The 19,774-nt window shown below is 36.7% G+C and overlaps 3 protein-coding genes across 7 annotated transcripts in view; 1 reads left to right on the forward strand and 2 right to left on the reverse strand.

Moving 5' to 3' along the window:
* The window catches only part of LOC120424751 (uncharacterized), a 422,527-nt gene that overhangs the window by 196,532 nt on the left and 206,221 nt on the right, over positions 1-19,774 (reverse strand). The window lies entirely within an intron of this gene.
* LOC120414253 (condensin complex subunit 1-like) lies at positions 670-1,219 on the reverse strand. The gene has a single exon (XM_052708262.1). It carries the CDS (start codon positions 1,070-1,072, stop codon positions 794-796), a length of 279 nt encoding a protein of 92 aa, XP_052564222.1. The 5' UTR covers positions 1,073-1,219; the 3' UTR covers positions 670-793.
* LOC120414238 (perlucin-like) lies at positions 7,936-8,585 on the forward strand. The gene has a single exon (XM_039575349.2). It carries the CDS (start codon positions 7,961-7,963, stop codon positions 8,462-8,464), a length of 504 nt encoding a protein of 167 aa, XP_039431283.1. The 5' UTR covers positions 7,936-7,960; the 3' UTR covers positions 8,465-8,585.

The raw sequence follows: 19,774 nt of genomic DNA on the forward strand, positions 1-19,774 counted from the left end.
GTTCTTTTTACACTCACTTTTGAAAACACAACACACGAACGCGAAAATAGTGAAGATGCTAATAAACAATCGCGAACCGCGACGACCACGACGAAACGCACCAAAACAAGAGGAGTTTTGACTTGTCAATTTCCAGCGCAGACTTCTTTTGTTTGTCGCCGCGCGCGACGGGAGAAAACAGAAATATAAATACAAGAGAGAGAGCGCGCGCTTTGTGGACTAGCCTTTCACAACACACAAGTTTTTGCTGTAAAATACATAACAAAATGCTAAATTCCGTATTTTTAATTTAATACCATTTTGAAAAGTTGAAAAACATCGTTTTCAAATAAATTTAGCTACTTTAATGATCTTTTTCAATTTCAAGCTGTGAGTTTATCAAAAACGGAACGTTATAAAAAAAATTACTCACTCTCTCTCTCTTAACATGACCCTGCGTAAATGCTGCACCATGTCCTGTCGCGTCAGCGCGTCGTACAGTTCGTCCGCCCGGCATCGGAACTGCTCATTATGCTGTACTCCACTTTCGATTCCCTTGATCCCAAACAGGTAAGCTGAGGCGCTTCGTACACAGCCGTTTGGGACTTGGACATCACCATGTCTTGCAGCATAGGCACCGCGTCCGAAATGATTTCTGCGAAACGGATCGAATCCTCCAGGAAATTGACCTCGTTTCCTTCTTCTGGAACTTCTCGTTCAGCTTCGGGCCGTGCCGGGTCTTGACGTAGTACACTTTCAAGAACATCATGTAGAACACGCACTGCTGTTCGGTTTTCTTGAGCGCCGCGTCCTGCTATACCATCTTGTTGCGAATTTCCTGCGGCTGGCAGTCTTCCGTCCCATACTGCCTGCAAAGTTCCGCCAGGGAGAGCTTAGCGGAGAACGGATTATGCTCGAGGGAGGTTTTGATCAACGCGATCGAGTTCTTGCGCACCAGCAGTGACTTGTCCTCGAGCCGTTCGACGGTACCTTCTAGCACCTGGTGCTGCCAGCTAAGTGGAACCGCGTTCTGGCCCTGAATGTAGTGCCTAATCTGAAGCACCTTCGAGCGGACATGGGCCGAAACGTCCATCGTGTGGTTGAACAAATCATGCAGGAAGTCATCGCGCGTTTCCTTCAGCTCATCGGCCAGTTCCTCCTAGGTAAGCTCAGTCACGATGGCTTTGCCCATGATCTGCAGGACACAGTTGTGCACCACGTAAGATTCCAGGTTCCTCAGTTCGTCACTCATCGTGGACAAATGTGGAATGATAAGCTTCGCATCGAGCATTCCCAGCTCCAGCAACTGGCTCATGTGCTTTGCCGTTTGGCTGTCGGTCGTGTCCACGTTGAGCCGCTCGACCAGTTCCTTGATCAACACCAGGTAGATCGAAGCGATGCAAACTCTTCGTACAGCAGCATCACGCCGCCAGCGATCGGCGCAATGGTGCTCCATAATCTGCAAGATTCGCACCGGATTACGCTGAAAACGAAAGATGTGTGATGATCTCAAAATAATTAAACGAAACATGTTCCAACTTACTCAACAAACGATTCCTCGCAAAACCGGCGGAGCTTCTCCAACGGCAGTTGAAACAGATTGTACAGCACCTCATCTTTCGTTGTCCTTCAGCGCCGGCACCCGGTCCGCCCGCGGCAGTTCCGACTGAACCAGCTCATCCAAAACATTCGTCCCGAACCGGAAAATCTCAATAAACAGCAGATTGCACGCGCGAAACAGGGTCCGGAATCGGCCACCACAATTATTTTGCACCTCCATTTGTAGCAGCGACAACTTTTTGTTTTGACGGTTTTGACAGATGTTCAAAGGGGGGTTCGGCCATTTATGTCGATCATGTCGATTGATTAATTAAGTCGATCTATATTATGCAATGTTGGATACAAGTGGAATGCATTAAAACTTGGATGCAACCAACGACATTGAAACGCATGAAACTTTTTTTTGAAAATGCAGCCCAAGCAAATTGGGTACTAAAGCCCTATGTCCATTTTTATGTACAACGGTAAAAAACACGATTAAAAACCATTTCTGATCACTTTTTTTTCATTTTAATGCAAAAAAAAATATTGGTCCCCTTGGAACGAGCTGTCAAGTAGGACCTTTTCTGTCAAGAAGGGCCGTGAAGTTAATTTTTAAAAATTGAATTAAAAATCCATTTTAAATCCTTTGAGGTCGTTCAAAAGGTCATTGTACTCAGAAAAATAAGCTTTATCGTTGTGAACAATAATATCACAAATTTAAGCTTAATTTTAGGACCCAATTGTTGAGAATTGGTTTTGTTAAAAATAATTAAACTAAAAAATAAGGCCGTGTAGTTGAATGTTGATGTCACCAACAAATTTTGGCCAGAGTAGGATGCTATGAAACTATGTTTTTGCCTTCCTCACTTTACTGAGGAAAGGCTATAAAATCACTCGAAAAACGAACTTTTTAGTTAGACCTCCTAGATCTACCATCATTTGTACATATCGACTCAGAATCACCAGCTGAGCAAATGTCTGTGTGTTTGGCTGTATGTAGACATGTGTACCAAATCAATGTCACTGGAATATCTTGTCACAGGCTCAACCGATTTTGGCCGGAATGGTTTTAATCGATCCGTCTTAACGTCCCCTAAGTTGCTATTTAAATTCATGCAGTTTGATCATGTATTTAAAAAGTTATGTTTAAAAAACTGTTTCATATTAAATTAAAATTATGGTAAAAAGGGTGGTTTTTTCATGAAACCCTCACATGTTATATATTTTTAGAAAGCATATGAGAAGACCTTTCTTGTGGATCAAGAATTTTCAAGATCTGACTTACCTATCTAAAACTACAAGCAGTTTAAAAAATGGTCTGAATTTACATAACCTCAAATTTTCTGATCGCCACGAAAAAAGCCTTGTAGAGGGATGCCATTTTCCTGAAAGGCGGTGTCTGTATAATCTTGATAAAAAGTCTGGAGTCTGGAGATCCATAAACCATGTGGACACTTTAGGAGATTGTAATCACTCTATAAATGAGAGGAAGGCACCAACCACCTAAAGGTGGATTAAGTTACGTTTTTCAACTAAAATCATGTTTATACTTCATGTAGATTAAATAAAAAAAACATGGTATAATATATCAATTTCTAATTTTGTACAAACAGCTTCTTTAAAAAGAATTTTGATTAAAATCAAAAAAATATTTATGCATCAATATAGTTTATCTGAAAAGGTCCTATGTACACAAACAACGTGTTAAACGAGGTGTAACACTAAAATTTTACATGTTGTTCTCTAAAATCATAAGATCTGTCAAATATTTAATTCATAATCAGGAATATGATCAAATTCTTGCAGCATTTAAAATTTAAATTAACAATTTTTCAAATACTGACTATTTGTGAAAACATAACTCCATATTTTTGAACCAACAATTTGACAAATCGTCACCATTTCCTAAAAGGTAATTTAATGTTTCTATATGGTCACTAAATCATCCTCGTTCATCCGGGATTGCTAACCACCCTCATCTCAGATGGTTGAACTTTATGAAAAATGGTAGGGTACCATTTCCGATATGGTATTTTAAAGGTTTTCCTACCATTTTTCAAATAGTGGTTACGATCTCTGAAATGGTGAGTAAACCATTTAACAAAAAGTTTTTTTAAGGTTCTCGTTTATGCGGGAGTTCGCTTTCTATGGTTATAAGAAAGTTCCAGACAGGTTCACACAGAAAAAAAAATATATAATAATATTACATCTGGGAAGGGATAAACCACTATGCCGCTTTTTCAGTCTAAATTGAGGTAAAATTACATCATAAAAGAGGTAATATTCAACCTTCTAAAATAACATCTTCAAAATTAACACAATTTTTTGCTGTGCAGCCAAATAAAAAAATGAAATTAACTTTTCATAAAGTCAGCTGATTTCGGAGAGAATTTCTTGCAAAACGATACTTCGCTGATAAAATCTGCAACAATATATGGTTGTTTTTTTTTGGAAGGCAGTAATGATAAGGAATTCGTACAAGCGGGAATGATACATAATTGCGTAACTAAAAAGTGAGATTTTTTGTCTCACAGTGCTAATAAATTAATTGTCTTTCATTTATGTGATCCGAATTAGTCCAGACCATATCAAGTTTCTCGCACATTTGAATGCATATAAAAGACCCATGATATTCACATTTCATGCAGTATCCTCAAAATGCCATTCAAAGCAGCATCCGTTCTTTTGGTGGTAGCAGTAGTTCTGGTGTCGTTCAGCGCAGTTAGCAAAGCTGACTGTGAAGAACCGAATCTCAACAAATCAACCCCTAAGATCAAGCGGTACTTCATCTACAACGACAAACTGCTTACCTTCTTCGAGGCCTGGCACCAGTGTCGATCGTACGGACTTCAGCTGGCCACGGTCAAAAGTGCCGAGGATGATGCGAACCTGAAGTTGACGTTTGCTGCGAATAACAATCAGAAAGCATCATACTGGATCGCCGGAACGGCTATTGGGAAACCCGGAAGCTTTGTGTGGATCACCGATGACACGCCGGTCATCTATACAAACTTTCTTCCGAATGAACCGAACAACCAAGGAGGACTTGAATACTGCTTGGAGGCTAGACTTGATGTAACAGGCTCTTCCCAATGGAACGATAAAAATTGTGAAGCAAAGTTCAGATACATTTGTGAGCTAGAAACTTGTGATTGTTTATAAAAGAAGGGAAAGTTAGGCAGAGCCTTCTACTGAATGTTTTATGCTTATGTGTTGGTTTTGATGCAATTCAAACAAACAAATATGAAAGAATAAAACAATTGTTATTTACATGCACTAAATATTTTCCCTTTTATCTTCATCTGACAAACTCAACAAGTTAAGACAAATTAACACTTGTAGCCCCAACGGGGTAAAAAAAAAGTTGGAAATGAAATACACCGGCTCTTTGAACCCTTGGAAAAAAGTTGGAAATGCCTTTTTCATTGTCACTTAGGGTAGACGCATCTGTTTTGGATCTACCTTATTGTAGGTGTCTTGACATCCTTCCGGATCGAATGCAATAAGAATAATCCAAATCGGTTGAGCTTTCACTGAGATACAACCGGATGAAGTTGCATTTCCAACTTTTTTGACCCCCTTGGTGCTTCGCGTAAGTTTTGACCCAGTTGGTGCTACAAGTGTTAAGTTAGCTCCGTACGCGTAGAGAACAAAAAAATTCGCGTTAATTTTTTTGAATTTATATCAATAAAATCAGTGTCGCCTTGGTTTATCTTACCTCAATAATTGACACTGCAGTCCCATACACTTTTCCCTTCAAAATTAGACGTCTTCAAATGAAGCTATCACGAGTTAAAAAAAATATCTCTGGGATTTATAGTGCTAGATCTCCTCTATCGAATGCAACCTAGGGGTTAAAAATTGGTATTACGCTTTTTCTCGAGATATTTGAGTTTTAAATTTGTATCTTTTTTACCTTAAAATGGCTGTAACTTTTGACCCTTAAGTTCAAATTGACTTGTCTAAAAAAAAAAAAACGTTTTTCTGTGTTCAAGGTTTGCTTAGATGCTTTGTCTAAATTTGATCGTAGAAGGTGTATATTGCGAGATAAAATTGTGATGTCTTGCTTTGTTGCTTGGATTGGAAAGCCCAAAAACATTCTAGAAGTACTTGCAGCTGAAAAAGTTGCATGTGCTACGGTCCCGCCATGTGCGATATAATCTTGTAGAAAACCATGATAAAACGTTTTGGTTCTGATTAAAGCCCTTATAAGTCTTTTATAAATCTGGTATGTTCTGGCTAGTTTTGGAGCAGAACTGCTCAAGAATGAATAGATTTGAAATATATTTAATCAAGAGCATTTATACTGATCGAATTTCGCCATATTGCTGAAAGAAGCAAGGGACAAAAAAACGCAGCCATATTGAATTTAGAAGCAACAACAAGCAAAAGTCACACTAATTTTTGGAGCTATCTTTGAAAATTGGTCGATGATTTTTTTTGGCATAACTGTTGTGGCTTATTATAAGTATAAACTTCAACAAATATTTCTTAGTTACAATAAATAATATTGCCAAATTATTATCATCTGCCATCAGTCATTGTATTTGCGTGTAAGAATAATTTATTTTAATCAAGTAAATTTGTATGTCATTCCCTCTGATATACAACCTTTTGGTTTTACTGCAAAACAAATAAATAAATACTTCATGCCCTGATATTGCATTCAAGAATAATTACAGACTTCAAGAAAACCTTTTTCCAAGCTAAGTAGTTTTAATCTTGTTTTGAAGAGCTCTATAATGTATTTATAAAGCACACATTAAAACTGGTAAGTTTTAACATGCTCCTCAAAAATACTCTTGATAACCTCCTAAAATAGTCCATTTTGGATTTAATGTTGATTTAACTGGTATTTAACTCAGCATGTAGGACCATAAAGCATTTCATTTGAATTTTCTTAAGAATTCTACAGAAACTCTTTGAGACTATTACAAAACTGAAATTGTTACTTGGGTGTCCACGTGGTTTATGGATGGTCCCTTCAGGCTGTAAATTATTGAAAAACTAACCTAATCCACCTATGTGGTTGGGCCTTCCTCACTCTTTTCCAACAATAGGTGATATGTGATATGATGGGTTTGCACACAAATTTCGTCTAATTTCGTTAAGTTCAGGAATACAAAAAACACACATACCACTCAAGGGCTCATAAGTGGTATCATAAGTGGTCATAGCTTGAGACAGGGTTGCCAGATCTTCAATGTTTTAGACTCGTTGGAAAGGTCTTTCGATTACCTTACAAACTATGGGTCGGATGATGGATCCGGACATTGTTTACATACATTTAAGTGAGATCCGGCTACAAAAAAAGTACATAAATATCACTTAAGTGGTTATAACTCGAGACAGGGTTGCCAGATCTACAATGTTTTAGACTCGTTGGAAAGTTCTTTCAATTACCTAACTAACGATGTATAGCATGATGTTGTTTGGTTCAGTTTACTGCCTTTTATTCAACTTCCGAAAATATGCGAAAACACATTTTTATACATAACTTTTGAACTACTTATCGAAACTTCAAACAATTCAATAGCACCGTATGGGACCCTAAACCAAGTCGAATGCGACTGGTTTGGTCAAAATCGGTTCAGCCAGTGCTGAGAAAACTGAGTGACATTATTGGTCACATACACACACACACACATACACACAGACATTTGTTCAGTTTTCGATTCTGAGTCGATATGTATACATCAAGGTGGGTTTTCGAGCTTTAAATAAAAAGTTCAATTTTAGAGCAGGATTATAGCCTTACCTCAGTGAGGAAGGCAAAACATGTCTTTTTTCGCATATTCATAAATTGAAGGGGTCGTACCGCCCCTCCGTAACGAGATATCAAAAATCGCACCTCGGATTCGTGATCAGGGAAAAAAGTTACCCCTCAGGACAAAGTTTCACGCGAATCGAAGAGGGGTCGGGGCAACTGCTGTGTGAGTTGGCGGAGAATTACCCGTATCCGAGACAGACAATATTATTTTTCATATGTTTTCCAATTCCAGATCAGTTAATTTCATTTCTACTTTAGTTAAAACTTTTCAAATGTTGAATGTCAAATGTTGTCAAAAACTGCGCTTTAGATACCCCGATCGTTCGTCGCTGCTTGGTGGCGTTACCGTACCGAATAAGCACAACGTCATCTGATGGATAATTACCCCGAGACAACAGCTCTGAGTATTGTTTAGAGGTGGAATTGTCAACAATGTATTGTTACTGTTGTTTATTTTTGGAAGGTTGATAAGAAAGTGCGTTTAATATGAACGTGGAGTTAGATTTTTTTTATCATAGTGTAAATAATATTATTGTCTCCCACCTACATAACCAAAATTGGACTATCTTGACCTGAAGCTATACTTTGTTCTTCTAGATATCAAGTTCGTCGCACATTTGGATTACTATAAAAGACTCAGCTATTCACATTTCGTTCAGAATCCTCAAAATGCCGTTCAAAGCAGCTTCCTTTCTGTTGGTGGTAGCAGTAGCTCTGGTGTTGTTCAGCGCAGAGAGCAAAGCTGCTTGTGGAGATCCGGTTCTCAACAAATCAACCCCTAAGATCAAGCGGTACTTCATCTACAACGACAAACTGGTTACCTTCTTAGAGGCCTGGCATCAGTGCCGATCGCACGGACTCCAGTTGGCCACGGTCAAGAGTGCCGAGGATGATGCGAAACTGAAGTTGGCGTTTGCTGCGAACAACTTCAATCAGAGAGCAACCTATTGGATCGCCGGAACGGATCTCGGAAAAAATGGAAGCTATGTGTGGATCACTGATGACACGCCGATCAGCTATACAAACTTTCTTCCTGGTCAACCGGACAACTACGGAGAAGTTGAGCACTGCTTGTTAGTGGGATGGGGAGGGTTAAGATCTACCCAATGGAACGATGGAAATTGTGAAGTCCCGTTAAGATACGTTTGTGAGCTAGAAACTTGTGATTGTTGAAAAGTTGGTACGATCATGTGCTTTTATATAAAAATTTGTGGTGTGAAAGAATCAGTTCGGTTGCAATACAATCGAGTAAATATGCAGAAATAAAACGATTTTTCTTGATATTCTCTTGAAATGTACATTTTTTCTTCATCTGACAAACTATGTTCAACTCCCCATGAATTACATCAGTCAACATGGTTTATCTTAATTCCGCAATAGAATTTTGTTATAAAAAAATATTTTTCGTTACGTACATAGTTTCAGCAATAAACAATTATCTAAATTCAACATTATATTAATGGCATTAGGGGGCAAATCGACTCTGCAATCATAATTAAGCTTTTCTTACTCCTCAAAAGTTTGCCGCAAAGAAACACCCCTTCAACAGCAATTCACATCAATTCGAGCACAAAACAAGTGAAATTGAAAAACACCCATCCGCATCCACAAAACCAAACCAAGCCAAACCTGCAACAAATAGAAAACTCTTCCTTTTCCCATGGAAAAAAAAACATCTCCCGTTCGCTTCACTGCTTTCCACCCACACCCAACCACCTTCAGCTTCACACCGAAAGATGAAGAAACACAACTTTGATGCAAAACTTTGAAGCAGCAGCCCGTTCGCATTGTGCCAATCATCGACACATACACAAATTGAATTTCATTCACCCTTGGTTTGCTTTCTTGGCTTTTTTTGCGACTTTTCACAAAGAGGGGTTTTTCGGGGTGGTTTTGAAGCCTCCGATACAGGTTTTTCTTTCCTTGAGTTGAAATCATTCCGGGAAGAAACTTCCCTCCGAAGACCTTTGCTTCCTTTTTTTGGAGGTCGATGGGGTACGAGGTAAGGCGTCGGGGATGCTTCAGAAGAAGGAAGGATTCCCCAAACTGCAAAGAAACACGTGCATTCTTCCATCATTTGCTTCCGAAAAAGTTGGGTTTGATGCCACGGATAAATCCGACTCGGTGAACCGATGGATGTGAATGTCGGGGAGGAGATCAAGGGAAGTTTTTTTATCCCCATTTTTGGCTTAGAGTTTTTCCTAGAGGTGCTAAATAGCTTTCAGCAGAAAAACAGTGAGATTTTCTTTAAAATTTTGATGATACTACAATACTTTAGACTGACAACCCTCTAAAAAGTGTTCTAAAAAGGTTTCAGTAAACCATTGCCAAATTCTATTCCGTTGAGCGAGGGTCTTGAAATCGAAAAATAAACCCAAAGTATCATCATCAAGAAGTCGAAAGGGATGGCGGTCGCCTGGAAGGACGGTGCAAATAAAGCGCTGAAGGGATATTTGAAAAGTTCGAGATGCAATGCATCCCTCAAACATCACCCACCAGGGAAACAAAACGCCAAAGTGAAAAGAACTTTCTCCCATAGTTTGTGTTTTTCTCTCTCGAGGTTTTTGGGTCTTTCGAGCATAAACTTCTGGAAGCGCATCAGTTTCAGTAACCTCAGGAAAAGTGGAGGAAAAGAGGTGGCTGCAACATTATTCAGAAACCCATTTGAAGGTGAGTTGGGAAGAAGTTTGGAGTGAGGAGTTAAATTTTGAACAATACAGAACGATATCAAAAACTTCAATTAAACAATAAAAAGAAACTTGAAACCGAATACAGGAAACACAAAAAGACAAGAAGACAAGAAGACAAGAAGACAAGAAGACAAGAAGACAAGAAGACAAGAAGACAAGAAGACAAGAAGACAAGAAGACAAGAAGACAAGAAGACAAGAAGACAAGAAGACAAGAAGACAAGAAGACAAGAAGACAAGAAGACAAGAAGACAAGAAGACAAGAAGACAAGAAGACAAGAAGACAAGAAGACAAGAAGACAAGAAGACAAGAAGACAATAAGACAAGAAGACAAGAAGACAAGAAGACAAGAAGACAAGAAGACAAGAAGACAAGAAGACAAGAAGACAAGAAGACAAGAAGACAAGAAGACAAGAAGACAAGAAGACAAGAAGACAAGAAGACAAGAAGACAAAAAGACAAGAAGACAAGAAGACAAGAAGACAAGAAGACAAGAAGACAAGAAGACAAGAAGACAAGAAGACAAGAAGACAAGAAGACAAGAAGACAAGAAGACAAGAAGACAAGAAGACAAGAAGACAAGAAGACAAGAAGACAAGAAGACAAGAAGACAAGAAGACAAGAAGACAAGAAGACAAGAAGACAAGAAGACAAGAAGACAAGAAGACAAGAAGACAAGAAGACAAGAAGACAAGAAGACAAGAAGACAAGAAGACAAGAAGACAAGAAGACAAGAAGACAAGAAGACAAGAAGACAAGAAGACAAGAAGACAAGAAGACAAGAAGACAAGAAGACAAGAAGACAAGAAGACAAGAAGACAAGAAGACAAGAAGACAAGAAGACAAGAAGACAAGAAGACAAGAAGACAAGAAGACAAGAAGACAAGAAGACAAGAAGACAAGAAGACAAGAAGACAAGAAGACAAGAAGACAAGAAGACAAGAAGACAAGAAGACAAGAAGACAAGAAGACAAGAAGACAAGAAGACAAGAAGACAAGAAGACAAGAAGACAAGAAGACAAGAAGACAAGAAGACAAGAAGACAAGAAGACAAGAAGACAAGAAGACAAGAAGACAAGAAGACAAGAAGACAAGAAGACAAGAAGACAAGAAGACAAGAAGACAAGAAGACAAGAAGACAAGAAGACAAGAAGACAAGAAGACAAGAGACAAGAAGACAAGAAGACAAGAAGACAAGAAGACAAGAAGACAAGAAGACAAGAAGACAAGAAGACAAGAAGACAAGAAGACAAGAAGACAAGAAGACAAGAAGACAAGAAGACAAGAAGACAAGAAGACAAAAAGACAAGAAGACAAGAAGACAAGAAGACAAGAAGACAAGAAGACAAGAAGACAAGAAGACAAGAAGACAAGAAGACAAGAAGACAAGAAGACAAGAAGACAAGAAGACAAGAAGACAAGAAGACAAGAAGACAAGAAGACAAGAAGACAAGAAGACAAGAAGACAAGAAGACAAGAAGACAAGAAGACAAGAAGACAAGAAGACAAGAAGACAAGAAGACAACAATTCTTCTGTAGTTCTGTTGTTCTGTTGTTCTGTAGTTCTATTGTTCTGTTGTTTTGCTTTTTTTTTTGTTGAAATTCTGTTCTCTTGCTTTTTCATACTTTTTTGTTGTTTGGAACCGCAAAGTATTACTTTAAAAAAAAACTATAAAAATTCGTATCACTTACTCAATAATGTGGTTGCAACGGCCCAACCAGCAACTTTCCACGAAACACTCAATAAAATAACACCATCTAATCATGCTTACGTGGCCGCATGTCGAGCCGTAATTCGTTGAATTATTTCTTTATTCTGCCCGTGCTGCCTAGTTCAACTGATTTGTCGCTAACTCGCGAAGGACTTGCCTATCCCTTGTCAATTGTCCGTTTTGGTCTCACTCCCTCCAGCAAAACCCAGCTCCCCCATTTAATGAATTGAAACTGAATTATTCATCGCAAAACTGTGTGACAGTTCAGGGAGACTGACAATAGACTGAGTACTTGCGGTGGCCATGTCTGCGGTTTAGCGATTTTAGGACAATTAGTGCGCTCAATTGGTATTACCTTCCACCAGGTGAGAGTGATTACCTAAGAAGCTTCCTTGCCGTGGGTAGGAAATCCCCGCGGACACAAAGAATCCCTTTCTGGAAAGTGGGTGGGAAGCAGGTGGGAGTGATAGGGTAAAATAAACACATAAAAACCCATCGCCGAGATGCACGCAAAAGGCGAACACACTGACAGTCATGAATAATTCAGCCGCCGAGGGTCAATAAATAATAAGCAATATTGTACGTTTATCGATTTGGGTTATTTATGCTGGGGCGTCGAGTGGACCAACCCGACGAAAGCTGAGGGCTTCCGAGGACCTTTCTGGCAGCTTTGCCTAGGGGGCTCTACAGAGCTGGGAACAGGCAGATTGGGAGAGGCGTTTGCATAAAGAGCTTCAAGGAGCACTGTGTAAAAAACTCTAGAAATCTTCAAAAATCCAACTTAACTAAGGTGCTGAAAAAACATTATTTTGCAATGAGTTTTATAATTTTTTTTTTGCATTTCGGAAAAAGTACCTCAATATGTTTTTTCAGTTAAACGTTTGTTTACCCACGTCAGAATCGCGTCCGTGTGTTTGGTCAAGGTTTCAAATGATTAAAATTTAAACATTTTAGCACTCAAATGATCTCAAGACATGGAATAGAATATTTTAGATATCATAGAGATGATCTTTTTTTTGTACATTAAAGTTTCCAAATCTTCCAATCCAATCTACAAATCTTGAAATCATCATTTAAAAATATTCAAATTATTATAAGTTTATGAATCAAAGAATTTTTGTAAACATTTTTTCTTTTATTTGATATCTTCAAATCATTTTTTTAAGGGAAAAAATCTTGGAATTTGATTATTTTTCAGGAAAATTTACCATTTTTTGGTAAAACAACAACAATAAACAATTTTGGGGAATGTATATCTGAGGAAAGGAATTCTGGTGGAAGAGACAATTTTAAACGAATAAAAATGTTGACGTCCTTTAAATGCCAGACACGTAATAATACTACGATTATGGTATTTAAAATTTAATAATTTAAAATATGAAAATTTAGGTAAATCATATGATACTAAACTGCTTCATAAAAAACCTAAAATTACTTAATTCATGAATAATTTCATAAATAAAAAAGGTTAAGATGCTTATGTTTGAATTTCAAGATAATAAAAATTTAATTGGCATGCGTTATTAGTCTGCCTTTCTGCGAAAATAAAACCAATTGGTTAAAATAGCTGGAAAATAATTTGGTTATGTTGCCTGCCCCTTTCTGCCGATGCTCTTAACTTGTATCTTTATATCAAAATCATGGAGGTTCTATAAATGTTTAATGAATTACCTTTTTTTAATATTTGGTAAATTGTCTGTTTTGATGTACTCCTCACGAGAAGCAGATTCTTAAGCAACCTCAAATTGAAAACTTTAGGCATTAAGCCAGTTTCAACAGACTAAAAATTTGTTTAAAATGAATTTAAAAACAAAAAAGAAATGGTCATAGGCACAGTTCATGAATTATTATGCCACTAAATTAAAATTTTAAACAGCTGGAAAAATAAAAATATCGAAATAAAAAAATAACAAATTTTTAGATACAAAATTAAATAAGACATCTAAATAGACTTAGTTTTTTTTAAATATAGTTAACTGTTTAAAAAGCTCCATATTTTATTTTTTTATGTTTTAAAATTAGTCAATATAACGTTTTGTAGCTCTTTTGAAATGTTAGACACAATCATTAAAACATTTTTTTTATCGAGGTTTTTACATATTCCGAAATATTGGTAGTTGAAAATGAGGGATAATCAGGCGACACTGAGAAGAAACATTTTTCACTATCAGCACTTTAGTCTACTACTTTTATCCAAAAAAATAATCATTGAAAATCTAGAATTTGAATTCGGTACAATTTATTTAAAAAAAATTGCAAAGTCATTTACTCCATCCAACTTGCTTTTTTCTAAAACTGTGTTAAAAGCTTTTAATTACAAATTCATAAAAAGCATTATTCAATGTATTCTGAAGTTTACAATCGATTTTACAATTTTTATGCGAAAAAAATGATTTTGTCTATATCTCAGCAACAAGCACTCCGATCAACTAAGTCTAAAGAAGGAAATTATAGGAAATTTTCTTTGTGTTTTTCTTTGAGTGGTTGCTTTTGCATGATTAATTATTTTTAAATTTAAAAAAATAATCATTTTCCAAAGAATTTAACCAAAACATGTGGAGAGCTTGAAAACGATGCACTGCATCAAAAACTTGTGCATTTTCGATTGCTGAATAAAGTTTGCACTGAAATTTAAAAAAAAATGTTAAAGAAAACATAATTAAAAAATATTATTGGGTACTTCAGTACAAGATTTTATACCATCCTAAAATCAAGCACAAAAAATGCAAATGAAAAATAATTTAGCAAGCAAAATTGTACGGAGCATTGTATGGAAAAACTATTGATGCTTAATTGTTACTTATGACATTGGGAATGCATGAACAAAGCGCAAACAAAAACAATACAAAGATAAATCGATTTGTGAAAATGTAGGGAATTACCCTTATTTGTAACTGCTATACTGTTTTTCAGTGGTCCAGTATCTTCACTAAAATAAAAAAAAAAGTATCAAATTCCGTAATTCTAGGAATTTTGCCTCCTTTTCTTATTAAGGGGTTACATACATGTAGAAAATCTCAATATTTCATATTTCCGAATATTTATTAAATCCTTTAAAAAGATGAATTCCAATCACTCCTGAAAGTTTCATGAAGATATGTCATGATATAAGCGAGTAGAAGACGATTTAAGTTTAAAGTTTTGCCATGCGCAAAGCGGACTGTCAAAATTTATGAGCGCTTTTCTCGGAACAACGAGTTGATTTACGGGTGCCACGATATCTCGAGATTGGATGGACCAAATTGGCTGAAATTTGGGGTGAAGACTCTCAAGACATATCCCGTGTGCATGACGAAGCCCGATTTTGAAATTTTGCTTTTCAAAAAAATACAAAAATCAAAAACTGACGATTTTTTATATGAAAAACACAAAAATATTTTTATCTTTTTTTTAAATAAACTTTTTGAAAATCGGCCTTCGTCATGCACACGGGACCGGTTTAATGAGTCTTCACCAAAATTTTGAGCCGATTTGGTCGAAGCAGTGTTGAGATATCGTGGCACCCATTTTTTGAAACTGCTAACTTCAAATAGCTATATCTCGGCAATGATGCAACCAAATGTCTTCAAATTTATGTTGATTATAGTTAAAAATGTTTATGTTTATGTCCTGAAAACAAATTTAAAAAAAGTTTGAGTGTGTGCCAATACCAACCCTTGACATTTTTGCCGATTTACATGTATGTAACCCCTTAAGTAATCCAAAAAAACCCAATTACTGAATAAGGAAAGGAGCAAAAATTCCTAGAATTTAGGAATTTGGTACTTTTTTTTATTTCAGTGTTTATCATTTATGTTGTCTAAGTGCTTTGTAAAACTGTTTTTATGAAGTTTTATCTTTCAGCACTGATAACTTTTTTTTTTAAGGCTATTTTAACAACATAAATATTTTAACTTTATTATTCAAAAGATAAATTTCAAAAATTCTATTGTCAATAGAAAATTGTATTTTTGTATGTTTCCCACAGTGCTCACAGTTCCACCAAGCACTTGCTCGTGGTCTCCGGAAACATGATAACATTATTTATTTTCCTTTCATTTCGACCTGTTATCACCGGTTCGGCAGTCCAACCAGGCCTGCAACCACTCACACTACTCATCCCGTGGTGCAACAAACACTCTCCACCTGTGTGGCCAACACACACACCCACCCACACCCACTTGCGACAGTAGTGTCAGTTTTTATGTTGCCCTGGGCTGAGCTGGATAAAAAACAAGGACAGACTCTCGTTCACTCGTGTCCTGCATGGCCCGGCCACGTGTTATGGCCCACGGGGTGGGTGAGTTGGACTACAGGACCATGTCTGTCACAACCGTAAATTGTTTCGCTGTCGAATTAGTGAGTGTGTGTGCACGTTGCGTCCGAGTGTGACGATGCTGGGAAACTCCACAGGGATGCAACTCTGGCCGGTGGCAGGTTTGTCCACCTTATTTTGTAAATTAAATTAAATTGTGGGAGAAAACCAAGACGAAAAATTAGTTTTTTTTTTTCATTATTTGTGTTCAGTCAATTGTAATCTAGATCCATTACAGGGGCCCTGTCTCTAAAATTTCCCCTCAACCAAGTTTTCCAAAATAAACCAAGTTCACTCATCAAATTTTGACAGGACAGGACAGTTTCCGGAGGAAACAAAAAAAATCTTGTCGGCTTAAGCTGTTAACGCTGGAAACATGCCTCCTCCGTCCGGATACATCGACGCACAGATGCACAATGTGGCACCCGGTGTCCGATCCGGTGTTCCGTACACGCCGCCGTAACTCTTTACAAACTGTAAATATTGAATGTGTCAACCGGAAACGCCACCGGCGGCCCGGTTGGCGCTGCATCCTGCTGATAGGGGCCAACCCCCGTGGTCAGTCCACCAAATCCGGACAGGTGAGATAGATTCATGCGGGCTTGGAAGTTTCTTTTTGGTTTCAATTTTGTATTGCAGAGTGCTTTGTGCGCACGGTAGACCACCAGGGGAATCGGACTGCTGGCCGGGGTCCTGGAAGTTTCTGCATGGTTCGTTTCGATGTTTGTAATAAATCAATATAATTGGGTTGAAAAATCAACCTCAGGGAATTGGCAGCACATGTGACACTTTCCTCAGAGAGTAATCCTGTTGGCAGAGTGCCAAAAGAAATCATTGCACTCGCAGCTCAGTTAGCTTTGTTTCCGAATAAAAGGCATTGGAATTATTTGTGATAATTGTTGGATAAATGAACTAATGTTGAAATAAAATGAGATTTGTGAATAAATGGATAACTTAACTCCCTGGATGCCAAAAGTTTTGGCTTTCAAACAAACAAAAAATTTACCCAAAAATGTTTTGGTTATCGCTTAAATTTTCGAGTTATTGCAGTTTAAGTAGATTTTTTCCTGTTTTCGTCAGCTTTTGGTTTTCGCGCATGGTGCCTCAAAGAAAAAACAAATTTTATTTTCAGTAAATTATATCTATCTTGCTGAAAATTTTCTGAGGAATCCAATTAAAACATTTCTCGACAAAAATTCTTTTATCCAAACACCAGAAAAGTGGCATTTAATGGTTTTATATAACTTTTTCAAATATTTGGCTACATTCGTTGGACCCCAAGATAATTTTCTTTTCACGGGAAACGTCAAAAGTAAAGAAAAAAAAAAAACTAAGACACGGATTTTACGTGTTTCGTGACTGCCAACGAAATCGGGAAATGTTGCCCCTTCGATTTTCGTGAAACTTTGTCCTAAGGGGTAACTTTTGTCCCTGATCACGAGTCTGAGTCTGAGTCCGTTTTTTGATATCTCGTGACGTAGGGGTGGTACGACCCCTTCCATTTTCGTACATGCGAAAAAATACATGTTTTTCAATAATTTTCAGCCTGAAACGGTGATGAGATAGAAATTTGGCGTCAAAGGGACTTTTATTTAAAATTGGACGCCCGATTTGATAGCGTACTCAGAATTCCAAAAAAACGTATTTTTCATCGAAAAAACACAAAAAAAGTTTTGAAAACTCTGTCATTATCCATTATTTAACAGTAAAAAAAATGGAACATGTCATTTTATGGGAAATTTAATGTACTTTCCAAATCTACATTGACCCAGAAGGGTCATTTTTTCATTTTAACAAAATTTTTCATTTTGAAATTTCATGCTTTTTCTAACTTTGCAGGGTTATTTTTTAGAGAGTAACAATGTTCTACAAAGTTGTAGAGCAGACAATTACAAAAATTGTAATACAGTCGACTCTCTGGCTGTCGATCTTCTCGATATCAATATTGCTCCATGTACCGATGAATTCTTCAGTCCCTTCAAACTGCATATTCGATTGTCTTTATTCCTCGATATTTTCTCTTGCTTGAAGGATGTCTTCCTCGACGGTTCGTTGGATTCTATTTGCTCTAAATATGTATTCCGATTGTCAATAATTTCATTTTCCCATGGCTTGCATAGACATTTTTCTTTGAGAAACGAAGCTTTGAAGGTTGTTTGACATTTCTTTGTTTTTGTTTGCTGGACGTTGCCATGATTCTCTCCCATAGCTGGTTAGCAAGAAAAAACCAATTTCAATCGAGTCTTCATTTTGCATCGTTCTGTAAACTGATGCTTCTCTTCCTCGACGGTCCCTTGGATATTGACAACCAGAGAGTCGACTGTATAAACATAAGGGGATTGCTTGTAACCCTCACGAGTTATCGCAATTTTACGAAAACAAAAGTTTAGAAAAAGTTGGTCGTCGTTGAACATGGCCGTTCACGGTCACCCGGGACAGACACGAACGATAAAACAAAAAGTTAATTTTTCTAAACTTTTTTTTCGTAAAATCGCGATAATTCGTGATGGTTTCAAGCAAACCCCTGATGTTTATATATACATTTTTTTTTGTTATTTTCTGCTCTACAACTTTGTAGAACATTGTTACTCTCTAAAAAATAACCCTGAAAAGTTACAAAAAACACGAAATTTTAAAATGAAAATGTGTGTTCTAAATGAAAAAAATGACCCTTCTGGGTCAATGTAGAGTCGAAAAGTACATTAAATTTCCCATAAAATGACATGTTCCAATTTTTTTTTACAGTTGATTAACGGAAAATGGCAGAGATTTTTTAAAACCTTTTTGTGTTTTTTCGATGAAAAATACGTTTTTTCGGAATTTTGAGTACGCCATCAAATCGGGCGTTCTATCTATATATATATATATATATATATATATATATATATATATATATATATATATATATATATATATATAATATATATATATATATAATATATATATATATATATATATATATATATATATATATATATATATATATATATATATATATATATATATATATATATATATATATATATATATATATATATATATATATATACAGCAATTCCCCACGAAAACAGCATGATTCGAAAAAAAAGTTCTCCGATCGGGCTCAAAATTTTTCTGGGGGATCCTTGGCCGAAATAATTAGACCCGTATTTTTTTGTTTGGCCATTAGGGTGACCTACGCCGTGTTAGGGTGGTCCGAAAAATGGCAATTTTCGTCGATTTTCGCAAAAACCACTTTTTTCAAAAAATCATATCTCCGCGCCATTTCATCCGATTTTAGCTGTCCTAGACGAAAAAGAAAGGTGATTAGTTTGGCTATTTGGGAAAAATAGTAAGAAGTTTCGAAAATCTAGCTTAACATTTGAAAAGGTCATATGAAAACTTAAAATGCTGTTTTGAAGGTCTCGGGACCAAAGAGCCTATGCCTGAAAATATTTTTATCGGATTCCTCGGAAAATTTCACATAACATATCAAAAAATGGTGAAGTTATGTTTTCGATACTCTGAGATACGATTTTTTGAAAATAAAAACTGGGTTTTTCGACGCGCCACGCGCAAAAATTGGAAAATGACGAAAACGGGAAAAAATCGACATTTTTCACTAAAACTGCGATAACTTTAAAATTTCAGCGATGACCTATACATGTTAGGGTACTAAAATTTTTGTAATTAAAAGACGCAACTTTTGGTACCATAACATCTATAGGTCATCGCTGAAATTTTAAAGTTATCGCAATTTTAGTGAAAAAAGTCGATTTTTTCCCGTTTTCGTCGTTTTCTGATTTTT

The sequence above is a fragment of the Culex pipiens genome, chromosome 2 (genome assembly GCF_016801865.2).
Source record: "Culex pipiens pallens isolate TS chromosome 2, TS_CPP_V2, whole genome shotgun sequence".
Lineage (NCBI taxonomy): Eukaryota > Metazoa > Arthropoda > Insecta > Diptera > Culicidae > Culex > Culex pipiens.